The 19,289-nt window shown below is 38.7% G+C and overlaps 1 protein-coding gene across 1 annotated transcript in view; it reads left to right on the top strand.

The window, feature by feature from the left end:
- cpsf2 (cleavage and polyadenylation specific factor 2) overlaps positions 1–17,805 on the top strand; it is a 41,253-nt gene extending 23,448 nt beyond the window's left edge. Inside the window, exons 11-15 of the mRNA XM_068038761.1 lie at positions 3,709–3,861; positions 3,983–4,208; positions 10,715–11,023; positions 15,943–16,077; positions 16,917–17,805. Coding sequence (XP_067894862.1) covers positions 3,709–3,861; positions 3,983–4,208; positions 10,715–11,023; positions 15,943–16,077; positions 16,917–17,009 — 916 coding nt within the window. The 3' untranslated portion in view covers positions 17,010–17,805. The remainder of the gene's footprint in view (positions 1–3,708; positions 3,862–3,982; positions 4,209–10,714; positions 11,024–15,942; positions 16,078–16,916) is intronic.
- The last annotated feature ends 1,484 nt before the right edge of the window (positions 17,806–19,289 follow it).

Raw genomic sequence — 19,289 nt, 5'->3', positions numbered from 1 at the left:
TTCCTGAACTACAGAATTATGGAAGCTGTATCAAGCTGTTAAAATTTTGCTGACCGCCAAAATCAAGCATTCAAAGAGATGGACCTGCACCTTAATATATATTCCTATTATTCACTAAATGTTGCTGATCTCAAATTTGTACTTTGTGGAAATTTGATTTGCAATTTTAGTGCTACCTTCCATTGTTTAATTTCTTACACAATGATTCTTTCAAAAAAATCTTTTGCAGTTCCAAGGTAACTCAGAATCTGGACCTGTAGTAGTCAGGAAGCATAAAGCGCTGGACCTCCCTCATAATTTCATGGGCAGAATTGCCAGAAAACTATTTAAATGCCACATTGTTATTAACTTGCTTTGCCTCCTTTTAATTTTGACAGGAATCATCCATTCATCTGTGTCATGTTTTCAGGCTTTGATGACAAATGGCTCTTGTCAACTAAATCTGGCCTGAATAATAGTTTCCTGGGCTAATGCACTGGCAATAACATATCAAATGTGAATGAGAAAACACAAGGTTTTACAAATACAGCATCAACTGTGCAAATCTTGGAAGAGCTGCTTTGTTTTGAGGACAGCTTTCAGAAAATAAGGCCTCATCATAAATTTTCAAGTGATGTGAGATACTTTGTGTATAATTGTTCCTCTAGCATTACTTTATATACAATGAACATGATCGATAAGCTTTTTGTGGACAGATCATCTGTGCTGGGACATGGTGCTATTTATTTTTATCTGTTAGATTCTTAAAGATCATTTTACCATTGCTGTCTACAATGAGTCTCTGATTATGTCATCATATTAATGTTTGGCCAGTTTATTGTTATATTTGTCTCCCTGAGATATCAGTCATTAAAACCAAAGAAGTAGGAATTGTAACTGCGACCCAAAAAAGTATTCTAATTTTATACCCTTTCTTTCTGCTTCTCATATTATGGACTGAACATTATGGGGGCTGTAAGAGTGGGCTGGAAAGTGTTGGGGTGGAGGGGAGGGGGGGGTGGATGTGGCGTACCCATCACCTTCCCATCGCCATGGCATTTTGCTAGCAGCGGGAAAGATGGAGGATGGCCCTCCTGCCCAGAAGCCAATTGTGCCACTTAAGTGGCCAATTAAGGGCCTTTTCCTGCTGCTGCTGGCATCTTACCAGTGGCAGGCGGGCCCTCCCCTACATTGGCAGCAGCATATCTGGTGAACCCTGCGGGCTCCGGGTTGGAGGGGGCACTCTGTGGCCCACAGAGGGGCCCCCCAATGGTAATGGTGCCCTATCCCCCTCCACCCATTCCCCCCCCCCCTCCCCTGCCGACTGACTGGTCCCAGCAACCCCCAACCCGACAGCTTGCAATCGATGTGTTTTGCAGCTGGTTGCAGTCCCAGCAATGGCCACCACTCCCAGTGGTGCTGCTGGGACTGAAGCTGCCAGCCCTCCAATTGGCTGGTAGCTCTTGGAGGCGGGCTCTCATCCCTTAAAGGGTGGGAGCCCCGACGACAGCTCATCAGGTGCTATATTGGCAGAAAATGTGGTTGGGGCTCCCCCTAATGCCGGGACAAGGTTGACCCCCCCTAACGCTTTTCCTGTCCGCCATCGCGTCCCCTGGAGCCCCGACAAAATCCGTCCCCATATTACTGATGCTTTGTGCTATTCTACTGTTCTATATATTTCTGCAAAGGTGTTCATTTACAGCAGAAAACTTGTAACAAGTGGAATTAAACTCTAACCGCTAAATATATTCAAGGTATTCAGCTTTATATTGCAAAATTTTAGCTTTTTTTCTTGCATTCAGCAATAGCAAATTGACAGTGTAGCAAGTGCACACAGCTTGAAATCCCTTCAACACTCACAGTGGTCCTGAATGACTGTGACATTCTGTTTCAGCAAAATTGTGGATGAGCAGTTTTTTTTAATGAAAGCTATATGAATATATCTGATTTATAGCAAACTATTAGCTGAAAAATGCAAAATCATCAGTAGTTGTGGTTTGTGCAGTTTTTAAAGTAAGCAAAATTTGACTGGCTTCCTCCTTATCCTTGAGTGTTTACCTTTATGCCATGATTGAAGTTGGGTGCAAAATCATAATGCATCTTCCCTCAGTCTAGGTTCCCTGATTTGACATTATTTCCACACCCTCCTGTACATTTCTCCACTTAAAACAATGAACATGATGGAGGTGGGGGCAAGGGGTCATTGTGGATCTGGAGACTAACTGTTGGGTGATGAAATGTTTTATATTTTTAAAATTTTTATGCATTTTAAAATAAGTGGATTGGACAGACAAACATAACGCTCATCTGCAAAATCTGCTGAAAACTCAATAGTTCTGACCATAGATAAGAAATGAATTAAATGCGATATCATATCGTGCGTAGTGTCATCAAATTGGTTGAATTTACTTGTCTCTGTATGGATGTGAGGTACTGAACTTTACCAGCAATTGTACTCTATATTTGACAGGTGGTGTAGATTTTTACATGGGACAAAGCATCTAATGTCATTTAATAAGACATGCTATTTCTACTATAGTTTTTAAAATTGTCATCGATATCATTATAGCCGTTTAATTGTAAAGTTAATTTAATCATTGATATCGAGAGCAATGGTTCAGCTTCCTCTGCCGCATGCCGCAAACCATGTTTTTCCAGATTTCCCCCTGCCCTTACCCTGAATCCATGCCTTTCTCTAGTTTCTTTTCTGCTCATGCCTTCTCTGAGTTAATCCTGTCAATGAGACCCATCTCTTGCTTTCTTGTCCTCATTCTGACTAAACTGTTGACCGTCGAATTTCCTTTCCTGGCTCCCATGCTAACTGAGAATGGAAATTGTTCTCTTTCCTCAGGTGTTATTACCCCTCCTCAAAATCCCATCCTTGATCCTCCTTGTCCTTGCAAACTACAGTCCCATCTCCAATCTCTTTTGCCTCTCCAAAGTCGTTGAATATGCATCCGTCTTTCCTGCAATTCCATGTTTGAACGTCTCCAGTCAGGTTTCTGTCCCTGTTGTAGCATTGAAATTACCCTAATCAAAGTCTCAATTACATTTTCTGTGATTTATGACTCAGATATGCTACCTCAATTCCTTCTTGACCCATGTGCAGCCTTTGACACAGTCGACCACACCAGCCTTCTCCAACCATTTTAATCAAGATTTTAGTTACCCTTCCCAACATCTCACTGTCTCTTTATCCATTTTTATCTGATTATGCTTCTGTGAAGTGCCTTAGGATGTTTTTCTATGTTAAATGTGCTATATAAAAATAAGTTGCCTGGTTTTAAAAATACTTTGTAAAAGGCTTGCTTGTCCAGATGTATAGTGCAGGGAGACCTAAAAGAAAAGAGTTAACAGGAAGAACATCTTCTAAGACAACTATTCTTGGCCCTTCACCCTTTATTTTAATGAAGTGATCTTTTACACATGAAGCAATAAATCTACTGTGTTGTTCAGAGAATGACAATTCCTCCTTGGGGCCCCGTTGGAACTGAACAAGTATTGATCTTGTCCAAGGTCAGTGATTGGTTAAACAAGCTTAATTGAAATCTGCCATATTTCTCATTGAATTTAGACAACTGACTTCTCTTCCCTGTAGAGACTTTATTTTCAAAAAACCTTCATTTTGGCATTCTGTTTGATACATATGTAAACAGATGTGAAATCCAAAATTGATCTTCCTTCTTCTGTGCTTCCTTATTGGTGTTTATTGCGGCTCCTTTATTTCAGAGCTGAGGATTTCTTGGTTCCAGAACTTCAGGCAGCAGAAGAAGAAAAGAGCAAACTTGATTCTGGTCTGAGTAATGGTGAGGAGCCTATGGATCAGGATCTGTCTGATGTTCCAACAAAATGTATCTCAGCATTAGAAACCATAGAAATCAGGTTAGTAAGACCATTTCTTAATGTTTGAAGGCGATAAGCCTTGTGGACAGAAAATCTGCTTATTTTTCTTCCACTAAGATGAAATGTAACAGTTCTTCAAATAATTTGCTTTTTCTTACAGAGCCAGAGTGACATATATTGATTATGAAGGACGCTCAGATGGTGACTCTATTAAAAAAATTATTAATCAGATGAAACCCCGGCAGTTGATTATTGTTCATGGACCTCCGGAGTCCAGCCAAGATCTTGCTGAATCATGCAAAGCATTTGGTGGAAAGGACATTAAAATTTACACACCAAAGCTTCAAGAAACAATAGATGCTACTAGTGAGACTCATATCTACCAGGTAGTACAACTTGAAGAGTAATATAGTATTTGCTGGCGATTAGAAGGCTGTCTTTAACCTAATTTCAAATGATACTGAATGCTAATGACTCAAAACTGACACTTAAAAGTTAAGTGCTGGGTTCAATCCCTAGTCTAGGAGTTTAGTACATGATGGGCTGACAACTATGTGGCAGTACTGAATGAGTTCTGCATTACTAAAGGTGCTGTCTTTCAGATGCAATGTTAAACCAAAGGGGTGCATATGACAGATGTCAGGTGGATAATACATTTGAGTACATTTGAGAACCAGGCTGAATGTAAAAGGTTCAGAGGGTAATTGAAAAAGCAAATAAGAGAAGCAAAGAGACACTGTCAGAAGAGACTAGCAGCTAACATAAAAGGGAATCCAAAAATCTTCTATAGGCATATAAATAGCAAAAGCATGGTAAAAGGAAGAATGGGGCCAATTCGAGACCTAAAAAGGGATTTATGCATGTAGTTAGGGGACATGGCTGAGGTACTAAATGAGTACTTTGCATCTGTCTTTACTAAGGAAGAAGATGCTGTCCAAGTCATGGTGAAAGAGGAGTTAGTTGAGGTGCTAGATGGGCTAAAAATTGCTAAAGAGGAAGTACGAGATAGGCTGGCTGTTCTTAAGGTTGATAAGTCACCAGAACCAGATGAGATGCATCCAAGGATACTGAGAGAGGCAAGGGTGGAAATTGCGGAGGCACTGGCCACAATCTTCCAATCCTCCTTAGGTACAGGGGTGGTGCCAGTGGACTGGAGAATTGTAAATGTTAGACACTTGTTCAAAAAAGGGTGCAAGGACAAGCCCATCAATGACAGGCCAGTCCATTTAACCTTGGTGGTGGGAAAACATACGAATTAGGAGCAGAAGAAGGCCATTCAGCCCCTTGAGCCTGCTCCGCCATTCAATAAGATCTGTTTGTGTCTCGAATTCCACACCCCCGATAACCTTTGATTCCCTTGCCTAACAAGAATCTATCTATCTCCGCCTTAAAAATATTCAATGACCCCGCCTCCACCATCTTCTGAGGCAGAGAATTCCAAAGTTGCACAACCCTCTGAGAAAAGATTTCTCCTCATCTCTGTCCTAAAAGGACGAACCCTAATTTTAAAACAGTGCCCCCGTAGTTCTGGACTCACCCACAAGAGGAAACATCCTTTCCACATCCACCTTGTCAAGATCGTACAGGATCTTATAAACTTCAATCAAATCTCCCCTCAATCTTCTAAACTCTTGTGAAAATAAACCCAGTCTGTGCACCTTTTCCTCATAAGACAACCTGCTCCTTCCAGGTATCTAGTAAACCACCTCCTACGCATTTACATCCCCCCTTAAGTAAGGGGACCGAAACAACATACAGTATTCGAGATGTGGTTTCACCAATGCCCTGTATAACTGAAGCATCACATCCTTACTTTTATTTTCAATTTCTCTCGTAATAAAGGATAGCATTCCATTAGCCTTCTTTATTACTTGCTGTACCTGCATACTAACCTTTTGTGACTCATGCGCTAGAACACCTAGATCCCTCTGCACCTCGAAAATCTGCAGTCGTTCTCCATTTAAGTAATACTTTGCTTTTTTATTCTTCCTGCCAAAGTGAACAACTTCACATTTTCCCACATTATACTCCATCTGCCAGATTTTTGCTGACTCAACCTATCTGTATCGGTCTGCAACCTCCTTATGTCCTCTTCGCAACATACATTCCTATCTATCTTTGAGTCTTCTGCAAATTTAGCTACCATGCCATCGCATCCCTCATCTAAGCCATTGATATAAATTGTAAATAGTTGAGGCCCCAGCACAGACTGCTGTGGGATTCCACTCATCACATCCTGTCAATCAGAAAAGGACCCATTTATGCATACTCTCTGTTTTCTGCCAGCCAGCCAATCTTCTATTCATGCTAATATGTTACCCCTTACACCATGAGCTCCTACTTTGCGCAATAACCTTTTATGTGGCACATTGTCAAATGCCTTCTGGAAATCCAAGTACAACGGGCTCCCCTTTATCCTCAGCGCATGTTACTCCTATAAATTGGTTAAACATGATTTCCCTTTCACAAAGCCATGCTGATTATTCACGATTACCTTGTGTTTTTCTAAGTGCCCAGCTATCGCCTCCTTAATGATCGATTCTAACACCTTCCCCACGACAGACGTCAAGCTAAATGGCCTATAGTTACCTGTTTTCTGCCTCCCCCCTTCTTCAATAGAGGGGTTATATTTGCTACTTTCCAGTCTGATGGAACCTTTCCAGAATCCAGCGAATTTTGAAAAATTAACACCATCACACCTACTACCTCATTAGACACCTCTTTTAAGACCCTAGGATGAAGCCCATCAGGACCCGGGGACTTGTCAGTCCGCAGCTCAATCAGTTTGCTCAGTACCATTTCCCTGGTGATTGTAATTTCACCAAGTTCCTCTTTTCTCTCCACCTCCTGATTTTACAGCTATTACTGGAATGTTTTTTGTATCCTCTATAGTGAAGACTGAAGCAAAATATTTGTTCATTTCATCTGCCATTTCCTTATTATTATCTACTATTAATTCCCCATTCTCACTCTATAAAGGACCAACACTCATTTTGCTTACTCTTTTCCTTTTTAAATACCTGAAGAAACTCTTGCTATCTGTTTTACATTTCTAGCTAGCTTCCTCTCATACTGTAATTTCTTTCTCCTGATTAATCTTTTAGTCATTCTCTGCTGCTGTTTATATTCTGACCAATCATATGACCTGCCATTCATCTTTGCAAATTAGTATGCTTTTTCCTTAAGTTTGATGCTTTCCTTAACTTCTTTAGTTGTGGATGGTGGGTCCTCCCCTTAGAATTTTTCTTTATAGTTGGAACATACTTACTCTGAGTATTCTGACATATCCCCTTAAATGTCTGCCACTGCTTCTGTATTGATCTGTCTCCTAGCCTAGTAACCCAATTCACTTCAGCTAGCTCAACTTTCATGCCAACATAGTTGCCCTCATTTAAGTTTAAAATGCTAGTCTTAGACCCGCTCTTCTCTCTTTCAAACTGGATGTAAAATTCAATCATATTGTGGTTGCGGCTACCCAGAGGTGCCTTTACTCAGGTCATTAATTAAACCTGTCACATTACATAATACCAAGTCTAATATAACCTGCTCTCTGGTTGGTTCCAGAACATGATGCTCTAAGAAACTATCTCAAAAGCATTCTATGAACTCATCATCCAGGCTACTATTGCCAATCTGATTTTTTCAGTTTATATGTAGATTAAAATCACCCATGATTATTGTCGTCCCTTTATCAGAAGCATCCAATATTTCTTCTTGTATACTTCATCCTACATTGTGATTACTGTTAAAATGGTTAGAAACAATAATTCAGGGAAAAATTAACAGTCATTTCAACAAATGTGGATTAGTTAAGGAAAGTGAACATGGATTTGTTGAAGGCAAATCATGTTTAACTACCTTGCTTGAGATTTTTGATGTCGTAACGGAGAGGGTAGAGGAGGGAAATGTGGTTGATGTAGTGTACATGGACTTTCAAAAAGCATTTGATAAAGTGTCACATAACAGGCTTGTCAGCAAAGTTAGAGCCTATAGAGCCTATGGAATAAAAAGGACAGTAGCAGCCTGGATACAAAATTGGCTGAATGACAGGAAACAGAGAGTAGAGGTGAACAGTTGTTTTTCAGACTGGAGGAAGGTATATAGTGGGGTTCCCCAAGGGTTGGTGCTAGGACCCCTGCTGTCCTTGATATATATTAATGACCTAGACTTGGGCATGCAGGGCACAATTTCAAAATTTGCAGATGACACAAAACATTGTGAACTGTGAGGAGGATAGTGATAAACTTCAAGAGGGCATAGACAGGCTGGTGGAATGAACGGACAAGTGGCAGATGAGAGTTAATGCAGAAAAGTGTGAAGTGATTCATTTTGGTCAGAAGAACAAGGAAAGGTAGCATAAAATAAAGGGTACAGTTCTAAAGAGGGGTGCAGGAGCTGAGGGACCTGGAGGATTGTGTGCACAAATTGTTGAAGACAGGTTGAGAAAGCAGTTAATAAAGCACATGGGATCCTGGGATTTATAAATAGGGGCAGAGTACAAGAACAAGGAAGCTATGATAAACTAGTATGAAACACTGGTTTCGCCTCAACTGAAGTACTGTGTCCTGTTCTGGGCACCACACTTTAGGAAGTATGTTAAGGCATTAGAGAGGGTGCAGAAGAGATTTACGAGAATGGTTCCAGAGATGAGGAACTTCAGTTACATGGATAGGTTGGAGAAGCTGGGGCTGTTCTTCTTGGAGAAGAGAAGATTAAGAGGAGATTTGATAGAGGTTTTCAAAATCATGCTGGGTCTGGATAGAGTAGATAGGGAGAAACTGTTCTCGTTGTCCGAAGGATTGAGTATCAGAGTACACCGATTTATGTTTATTGCAAAAGAACCAGGGCTTCCATGAGGCAAAACTTTGTTACGTAGCGAGCAGTTAGGATCTGGAATGATCTGCCTGAGAGTGTGGTGGAGGCAGATTCACTTGAAGCTTTCAAAAGAGAACTGGACAGTTATCTGAAGAGAAAAAAATTTGCAGGGCTATGGGGTAAAGGTGGGGAGTGGGACTAGGTGAATTGCTGTTGCAGAGAGCTGGCCAAGACACGATGGGCCGAATGGACATCTTCTATGCTGTAGATATTCTATGATTCTATGAAAACAAGATCCCATTTCCTTGTGTTGGTGGGACTAGAAGATCCTTTGGTGTTACTCAAAGAGGAGCAGGGTATTCTCCTAGTGTCCTGGCCATCATTTATCCCTTGGCCAATATTACCAAAAATAGCTTAACTAGCCATTCATTAATTACAGTTCTTGGGAACATACTGTGTGTTACTTGGCTGCCACGCTTGCCTTCATAAAAACAATGACTACTCTTTAAAGAATAACTTATCTGGCTATGAATTGCTTTGGAACCTTCCAATGATGTCAAGGGGGAGCTAAACAAGAACAAGTTCTTTCTTTCTCTAAAATATTTTTTAAAAATTAGAAGTCACAATACAGTGGCTTGAGTTCAGCAGCAGTTTCCCAAAAGCCATAACTAATTAATGCAGCAGAACCTCATAGCTTTTTCAACATACTGCTGCTTTAAAACATTTGATCAAAAGTAGGTAATCCTGAGTGGTTGATTGTATCTTCATACTTTTTGAAAGATAACTTGGTATAAGATTCTCTGATGAGATAGGAATTGCTGCTAATCTGCTGCTTCAAACAGCACTTGAATGAACAGGATTTACAAATTTAACATCCTATTATGGCAGTAGCCTCAATTCTTTGGAACTCTGCTGGAAGCCCTACATATTTCAGCAAATTGATTTCATCTGAAGCCAAAGTTTGATATTTACCGATAGATCTCATTTACTGATTAGGCACATTACAGCCTGCCGGACTGAACATTGAGTTCAATAACTTCAGAGCATGACGGGCCCCCCATTTTACTTTTATTTTTAGTTATTTTTTTCTTTTTCCTTTTTTAAATTTTTTTTTTGTGTTTATTTAATTTAATTTAATCTTAGTTTGTTCAGTTTGTTTACCCACTTTTTTTTTCATGTTTGTACTTGCGGCTGTTCAATTTTCAGTCCATTAACACCCTATCTGTACTAACGCTTTGTCTTTCACCACATCATTAACATATTGTTTGCCTTTGCTGCATGACTTTCTGGTCAGCTATTCTGTGACCTTGTCCTATTTACACCTTCTCCTTTGTTATCTCTTGCTCCACCCCCGCTTTACTTGCTTATAACCTTTTACATTTTTAATATTTGCTAGTTCTGAAGAAGGGTCACTGACCTGAAACGTTAACTCTGCTTCTCTCTCCACAAATTGCCAGACCTGCTGAGTATTTCCAGCATTTCTTGTTTTTATTTCAGATTTCTAGCATCCGCAGTATTTTACTTTTATTTTGATATTTTCAAAGCAAATTACAGCGGCATAAATAGTAAAATGCTTAGCAGTTGAGATTAAATCCAACAGGTCATTGGCACGGAAATTAGATTTATTCAAAGGTTAAAATTGTGTTAAAGTGATGGACACATTAACCATAAATAAAAGCATGAAATAAACAAACAATTGGATTATTGCTCAGTATTTTGATATGTTGTAAAAATTTGTCTTAAATTATTAATGAGAAAAGCATCCAAAAAAAGTCAGAAGTAAACTCTAAAAGAACTTCAGTAAAAAAGAAAATTGAAAATGTTCATGAATGTTTTGATTAATTTAAATTCCAGTAATGTCATCTTTCACTTTTATATCAATAAAGGTTAAACACCTATTTCATTTGTAAATTTTATATTGTGTATCAAAATATTGTAGTTTCTTATGCCTAGTTGCTTATTGGTAAAACTGTTGTATTTATCTTTAGCATAACCAGCACAGACATGATGGGCTGAATGCCCTTCTGTGCTCTATCATCCTATAATTTCCTAATATTTGGATATTTCATTCTCACAGGTTAGACTAAAGGATTCTTTAGTCAGTTCTCTTCAGTTCTGTAAAGCAAGGGATGCAGAGTTAGCCTGGATAGATGGTGTTTTGGACATGAGGGTGTCAAAGGTAGATACTGGGGTCATTCTGGAAGAGGGCGAATTAAGAGAGGATGAAGAAGGGGAAATGCAGGTTGATGCTCCCTCATCTACACTTAGCTCTGAGCAAGTTGCAGCTCAGCAAAAAGCGATGAAGAGCCTCTTCGATGTTGATGAGAAAGAGGCGAGTGAAGACCTTGATGTAATTCCCACGCTGGAACCATTGTCACCAAATGAGGTATGGAAATGAATTTGAGACATTTGTTTTTATTCGTTCGTGGGATGTGGGCATCACTGGCAAGGCCAGTATTTATTGCTCATCCCTAATTGCTTTTGAGATGGTAGTGGTGAGCTGCTGCCTTGAACTGCTGCAGTCTGTGGTGAAGGTATTACCACAGTGCTGTTAGGTATAGAGTTCCAGGATTTTGATCCAGCGACGATGAAGGAACAACGATACATTTCCAAGTCAGGTTGGTTTATGACTTGGGGATGAATTTGCTGGGGTTGGTGTTTCTATGCGCCTGCTGCCCTTGTTCTAGGTGGTAGAGATTGCGGGTTTGGAAGGTGCATCTGTCGATTGCATATATTCTTTTCCCTGCTGATCAGACCATAACTAAGGTTGATTTGACTTCGTAAACATTGGGATTTATTAAAGTCCTATAATGTTAATGAGTCTTAATGGTTAAAAAATATATATTTTTTTATAAGCTTTGTATGTTGATATTTTAGTACCATTGTCGTTCCATTCTTCATCCAACTTCTGTTTCAAGATAAATGTTACATTATTGTTATTCTGGATTGTAATATATGTTCTAGCTTCCTCTTGCACAGACCATGTAAAAGTATCTACCAGTCAACAGAAGTCTGGGGATAGGTAAAATACTTAATAATGGGGCTAAAGAAGTATCTTATTTAAAATTAAACCAAGTTTATCTTTTCAGTATACATATCTATAATCATTAAACTTTGGAAATCACAGATTTCATTATAAACCAAATTTAGGTTTTTCACACTTGACAGTTACAAGTCAGTAATTGATACGAATAAACTAGGAATTGAAATAAATGGGCTTTACTTGATTCCCATATATGGCTAAAATATCTGAGGTGGAAAAAAAACTAATTTTGAAGTGCAGTTCAGTTGCTTGACTTGAAAGAGAATGACTTGCATTATTTGAAATTAGGCGTCAAGACTTGTTACTTGTAGAAAGACTTTGATGTTGAGAGCATATTATTGGCTTATCTATGTTTTTTCTCCTCTTCAGCATGTAATTGAGTTGAGTGACTGGGCACAATGGATTAAAGCTTGTAAACCGAGTCTGTGAAATTTGATGGTTGGTGATATGACTGAAACCTAAAATTAATTAAAATTTACAAGTCTAATTATTGTTCAGCTGTTGCCCTTGCCAGAAACCGTAACTGTTGAAATAAATTTTACGGTTCTTTTCTGGGACAAAAAAAACTGTTGATGAAGTCAACATATTAGTCTTTTTTTTAGCGTGCATCTCTTTAAACCATATTTTATACAGCAATTATTTCTTGCTTGTATTTAATTTGTGTTTCAATTAAATACTTAATGTATGATGGTACAAATTTACTGTTTAAAACACCAGTAAATTGCTTAATTGATGTACAGAAGGATTCATTTTAATAGTAAGAGGAAAGCAACTTAGTATGACCCATTCAAAAGAAAAATATGTTCCTTGTGATGCAGTCAGTAAATGTTTGATCCTGATTCTATGAAAGTGCTTTGCTGTTGGTTCCAACCATTGTTGTGAAAAACACTTTGGGCTGAATTTTACAGACCACCCAGTGACAGTGGTGGGGGGCCAGAAAGTGGATCTGGGAGAGGGCCGCCACGCACCCCGACTGCAAAAGGGCCCAGCCCGATATTGCTGGTGGCGGTGAGGCCTCGTGGCGACGTCCCCCTGCTGCTTGGTGATGGGATCCCCATTTAAATATTTAAATTAAAATCACTGAATTATTTACCGTTACGCTCCCAGCATCTGTCCCGGTGCGATCTTCGTGCCGCTGGCCGGCACTCCCGAGCCTTTGGATCCCTGTCTGGGGAACCAGGGCGGAACACTGGTGGGGAGGAGGTAAGTTTCTCAGTGCGGGGATGGGGGGGTGGGGAACAGGGTCAAAGTAAATTCATTGGTGTAGGGGATGGTGGGGAAGAGTTATAGTTTAAAGTTTATGTACTTTGGGGGTGGGGTGGGGAAGGTCAGGTGGACAAGGGATGTGTTTTGGGGGTGAGAGGGCAAGTAATTAATTTAATAGTTATTGGTGGTTGGGTGGGTGGGCAAAATAAATGTGTTTTTTTTATTAAGTGTTTCTTTAAATATTGAAGTGGAACGGTAGGGCTTGAAGCCCTTTAAAAATGGTGTCAGTGCCTGCGCACAGTCAGCTGATGCCATTGCCAGGGACGGACAGCCCGCCCGCTCCACGTCATCGGGGGTGGGGCGGGTGGGTGTGCAGCCCGCTGCAACTATTTAAATATTGCGGCTGCTCTGCCACATGTGGCCCGCCCCCATTGTTTTCGCCCGCCAAGTATAAATTTCAGCCCTTTGTTTCTAAATTGTTGAATTCAGTGTTTTCTTTTTATATTCCATGGGAATCAAATAATAAATTCTAAATTTCTTAATCATTTTGAAAAGTAAATGTCAAAAGATGGTTAGTAGTGGCTATGAGGATGATCTAAAAAAATTGGTATTATAAATAACTGCTTGTTTTGCCATCAGGACCAACAGCATTGCTGGGACTAATAGAGTTGTAAACATTCATACCTCTAAAAATAGTAAAGTTGCTAGAGTGCTTTTGCTAATTTTATGGTTTTTATTAGATATTGTGTCTGATCAGTGGTGTTCGCTCATGTAACGACATAATGCCATCTATGATCCCATGTGCACCTTTACTGTCCAATATTTAGTTAAATGATAGTTTTACTTGACTGTAAGAACCATTGTTGCATGTACAGGATACTGTGATCTTTCAGTTGCAGCCATAAGCATTCTCCTATCTTCACAGAGGTGGCCTGAAAAGCCCTCCAAATGAACTAAGCCACAATTGTAAACCAACAAACTGATTTATTCTACATAACACATATGAATGAACCGAATAGAGTTTTTGCAGTGAGAATTGTCTATTTTTGAATACTGCTCGTACTATAAAAAATGACAAAAGTGTAACTTTGCAGTTGTTCTAGGTGAAAAGTCACTTTCAAGCTAGCTATTCCTAAGTTAACCGGCCATGCCTTTCTCTGGTAAAGGCTTTATTTAAGGGCTTTTAACTTAGCCAATTACCTTCAGCCTCCATCCAAACATTAGGAAAGTGATAGAAATGATGCAACAGTAATCAAGCAACATTTGTCACCAATAATCTGCTTGCTGATGCTTAGTTTGGGCTCTGCTGGAACCTTTCGGCTCTGAACCCCATCACAGCCTTGATCTCGACAAGAGCTGAACGCTAGAGGAGAAGTGAGAGTGACTGCCCTTGATATCAAGGTAACGCTCAACTACTTAAGCACCAATGAGCCCTAGCAAAACTGAGGTCACTGGGAAACTGCAGTGGCTGGCAGCATAGCGACACACAGGAAGATCAGCATGGTGGTTAGAGGCTAATCATCGCAACCCCGGGACATCTACACCAGCGTTCCTCAGGGCAGCATCCTTGGCATAACTGTATACAGTTCAATCTGCGTCTCTGTGCCATATGGTCAAGTTGGCCTCTTTGCTGATGAGTCTACTGTGTTTAGCTCCATTCACAACAACTGGTAATGGAGCAGCCATGTCAGTCTGCAGCAGGATCTGAATAGCATGCAGGCTTGGCTGACAAGTGCCAGGTAATAGTCACCGCACATAAAAGCCTCACTCTGACCATCTTCAACAAGAAATGACCCAGACACCTCCTCCTGAACTTCAGAGTCCTGAGGTTTCCATGGACCAGAAGTTTAACTGGACCAACCACATCAACATCTGGCTACAAAGCTTAAGCCAAAGATGTGATGGAATCCTCACTGCTTATCTGGATGGATATGGCCACACCAACATTCAAGAAGATCAACGTCATCTCGGACAAAGCAGTTTCTTTAATTGTCCCTTAATTGTCACTTAATTCATTAGCAACTCTGACTACCATCAGCGCACTGTGGCTAGTATGTACTGTCTGCAAGATGTATTGCAGCAATTTGTCAAACCTACTTTGACAGCAGCTCCCATCCCCCACCACCTCTACCACCTGAAAGGAAAAAAGCATCAACGCTATGAGAATACCATCACTCGCAAATTCCTTTTGAAGTTACACGCTATCCTAACTTGGATGCATACTGCTGGCATCTTCATTGTCACTGGGTTAAAACCTTTGATTTCCCCACGTAATGTCATAGGAGCAGTATCATAATGAGGATTGATCATTATCATTACCTCAGAGCAGCTAAGGATAGACAATACATGTCCTGCTTGCATCACCCACATTATGAGAATAAATATCAAAAATAAATCAAATCCCCATTCTCCTAAAGCTAAAGTAACTGATCTTCTGGAATAGCAACAGAAACTGTTGGAAACACTCAGTGGGTCAGACAGCATCTGTGGAGAAAGAAACATAAGGCTAATATTTCATGTTGATGACCTTTCATCAGAACACTTGATGGCCGACCTCTAGAGTACTTCACTCTGGAACCATCTATCACCATGCTGTGAAAAGGTATAGATTGATTTCCCATTGTTTCTTTATTAACAGTCCAAGTCACTACAGCTTCATGTCCTCTGGTTACTGTTAATCAGCATAATGATGCATTTAATATACAAGAAATATAAATTGACAGAATTCTGCTCTGGTAATCCCCGTTAAATAGAAAAAGTTGCAGTGGTCAGTGACAAAACCATCAAGAAGTAGATTGCTGTGTTTTCTTTCTGTAGGATCACCATGTCTGATCCATATCATTCAACTACAGATTTAATTTGTAAAAAAAACTATTGCTTTCTGGCATCAGTCCTAGAGATGTGTGTGCTTTCCAAATTATTACTGACTCATCCCTTTAAGTCATCACATTTGTTGTACTAATCATGTGAAGTTTTAATTTATTGAATAGGACAGCCATAAATATGCAAAACAGCACTTAGTGATTTTAATTGAATTTTTTTAATCCAATTTTAAGGTTCCTGGTCATCAAGCAGTCTTCATTAATGAGCCACGGTTATCTGATTTTAAACAAGTTCTTTTGCGGGAAGGTATTCAGGCAGAATTTGTTGGAGGTGTGCTGGTCTGCAACAATTTGGTGGCTGTTCGAAGAGTGAGTATTTTTAGTTAGAAGTCATGTACTGCAGCAGTGTTCAGATATCTGACCAGCAAGATTTGAGTGTTTTACTCAATAATATATTCCCATATTAGAGTAGAAAATAGTTTTCCTTTGGTTTGTCACAATCTGAACAGTCAGGGAACAGTTCAAGGGTTTATATTTCTAATGCCATTCTTGAATAAAATTAGTTGTAAGCAAAAATGTAATTTAAGCACTTTGTTCTTTTTGCGATATATTTTCTTTGTCTTATGTTGGAGAGCTGAAAAACCCATTGTCACAATCATTTATGCATCAAGATGAGTATTTCTGTCTAGTAAGGTGATCTTACTATTCATTTCTGTAGTTTCTTGTGTCTCAGGTTAAAAAAAAAGGCATACTGCTCTTTAGTGATAGACAAAGGTTCTGATTTCCCATTTCTATACAGTTCTGTTTTATGGCATTATTTGCAAAGTACGAAATCCAGGTGTAAAAGGGCTGCCTTTCAGTTGCAGACTGACATTCATGACACGTCATTTCTATATGAAATACCATAAAATAAAACATATTTAAGACACTGTCAAATAACTTTTTAAAAATACATTTATTCAACTCCATGTACTGATATACAGCAAAACCAGAACAGCTATATTATATATCCAATATTTTATTAGTTTAGGAGATTTAGTAAGAAACTTTCAAATGGTGAGTCTAATGAATTGTTCCACCCAACTTGCCTTTGCAGTAAATAAAGACCTGTGTTTAAATTCCAAATCCTACTACAACTTATTAATAACATCACTTCTGAAAAGGGGGTTGATCTACCTTTAAATTCTTGTTGCTCTTTCTATTTTCAGACTGAGACAGGGCGCATTGGACTGGAAGGATGTTTGTGTGAAGATTATTATAAAATACGGAACCTTTTATATGAACAGTATGCAATTGTGTAATAGCACATGGAATACTCATGAAAAACTATGGATTTTACTCCCCTGGAGTTTCCTAGATCGTCATTAAGTTGGAAAACATTTGTGACGTAAAAAAACTGGACAGCTTTTTCTAGCTAGAATAGATTTGTTCATAACTTGTGTTTGGTTTCCTTCTTCAACTCTACTGGGAGAAATTTGAAAAGTCAGATGGCTGTTGTGTGTTTTACTTCTGTTGAACTGTTCTGTTAAATGCAAGAATATGTTCTCTATTCACCAGTTCCCACTCTACAAATTTTTTTTTGCTGATTACCTGCAGTACAACTCGCCAGTTCACAAAATGGGTTTGCAAGACTTATTTCACCTGATTACATGATTATAACACAGCAACTGTAAATTAAAGCAGCTCAAAATTCAAGCCATTAGTCTGTGGAAAAACTAGCTTAACCTATTGTATAGCAAAGAAAAAAATGACAAAGCTGAATGAATGGGTGGTTTTCAATTGATACGAGCTGGCAACTGTTTTAACTTTTTAAATGTTTTTTGATAGTACAAGGTTGTATTTTGGTGTGAGAAATTGGTTATTTACCTGCTTTATACATTATTATAAAGCTGTTGAGGTTGGTTATCATGTTTTAGTGAAGTTATAAATGCAGAACTCATCAACATACTGGTATTGTGAACAGCTTTGGTAAACAGTTACATTGCATTTGTAGAGGCTAAAATTGTTATTTTGAGTTTATGTTTATTGACAAGTTGTAACTCAGTTTTGAAACCCAAGAAAAAATAATTAAATTGTTTATAAAATTCCTCTTTTAAATTTCCTTGTTGCAAATTCATCCCTAGTTCTTGTTCAAACTGAGAATCCGTGCAGGGAGCCTTCCTGTAACTCATTCAAGCAATCCTTGATGTTGAGTGTTGGGAGATTTATTTGACTGAGAGGTATCACATCTTACCCTCATCCTATATCTAAACATGTGAGCTTTCAGTAGATGTCCCTTGATAACCAGCAATATTGAGAACCTTGGCAGAATTTCCCTTTGGAACCCAGGGACACTGAGATCAATTGTAGTATCCTTACCACCCATCATGGCTGTGATCATTTGAAATATATTAGAAGTATAATTTTCAGTTAAACATTGCAGCCATAGTTACTTATTGAAATCCTAGTAGAATAAACATAAGGAGCAAAAGCACTATTTTATTTTGAGAGCTGTTAATTCGTTTTTTTTGTAACAAATCTATATTGTGTTAAAAAGTTGAAAAGAGAGCAGTACTCTGGCGAGAACTACTTACTATCAATCTAAAGTATTCCCTTCCATCATGCCCTTGCCTTTTTCAAAAAAAAGTTTAGAAGGTCTCCAATCTGAGAAGTGTCGTTGTCTTCCTAGTGAGAAAGCACTCTAGAAAACCTTTCAAGTCTAATCTCCTGGTTAGAAAAGAAACACTTCAGTGTTTGTATCCCAAAGAACTTGTTTTATTTTCATTTCTCTGTGCAACATTGGATTGCCTCCTGATATTATGACTGAAACTGGAAAAATACTAGTTGAACAGTTACCAATATAAAATTCACACCCTGACTCTGGTACAGCTCACTGGAGAAACAGACACTGCTCCAGTGTCTCATTTGATTTAAGGTACATATTGATTAGTACAATCTTTATTGTATGGCAATATTTGTATTTAATATTTTATTTCATTTATATTTTCACAAAGAATTCCTGATCTAGGCAAAACAACTCAAGCTTTAGAATAATGCCCAAATCAGAATTGAAAGATGCTTTAAGGATGCTGACCAACACTACATTTATAATGAAAGTTCCTATTAACTATTTCCTTTCTAGTTTTAGTAAAAGATGTATGATCCCAGATGATATCTCTCAGATAAAAGCCTTGCACTTGATATGTGAAATTTGATGACCTTTTGAACAAGAAAGAAAAATACCAGTGACTGCAAAATGTCCTGTGGCTGTCGTTTATTTTCAGATCCTCAAAATGATTTATACTACTGCTTCTTGGTATCAGACAGGCTGGATGGTGCAATCCAGATTTCTAACAAGTGACATTTGAAATATTCATTTGTTTTCTGTTTACAAATATTGAAGGCCTACGCTATAATTTCCAGCATATTGTGTTTTTGTTTTAAAATGAAATCCAGTTTTGAAAATATGGCATAAATAAGTTGTAATTAACTGACTTTAATGGCTCCTATGACAATAGATTAGAACAGTTTCAGTGATTGAATCATGTCTATATCATTTTCTGATTCCATTTTTGTGAGCTACAATATAGGGTCCATTGCAA

The sequence above is a fragment of the Heterodontus francisci genome, chromosome 9 (genome assembly GCF_036365525.1).
Source record: "Heterodontus francisci isolate sHetFra1 chromosome 9, sHetFra1.hap1, whole genome shotgun sequence".
NCBI lineage: Eukaryota > Metazoa > Chordata > Chondrichthyes > Heterodontiformes > Heterodontidae > Heterodontus > Heterodontus francisci.
Note: the sequence above shows the minus strand (reverse complement) of the source record. Positions and strands in the feature narration are given on the sequence as shown.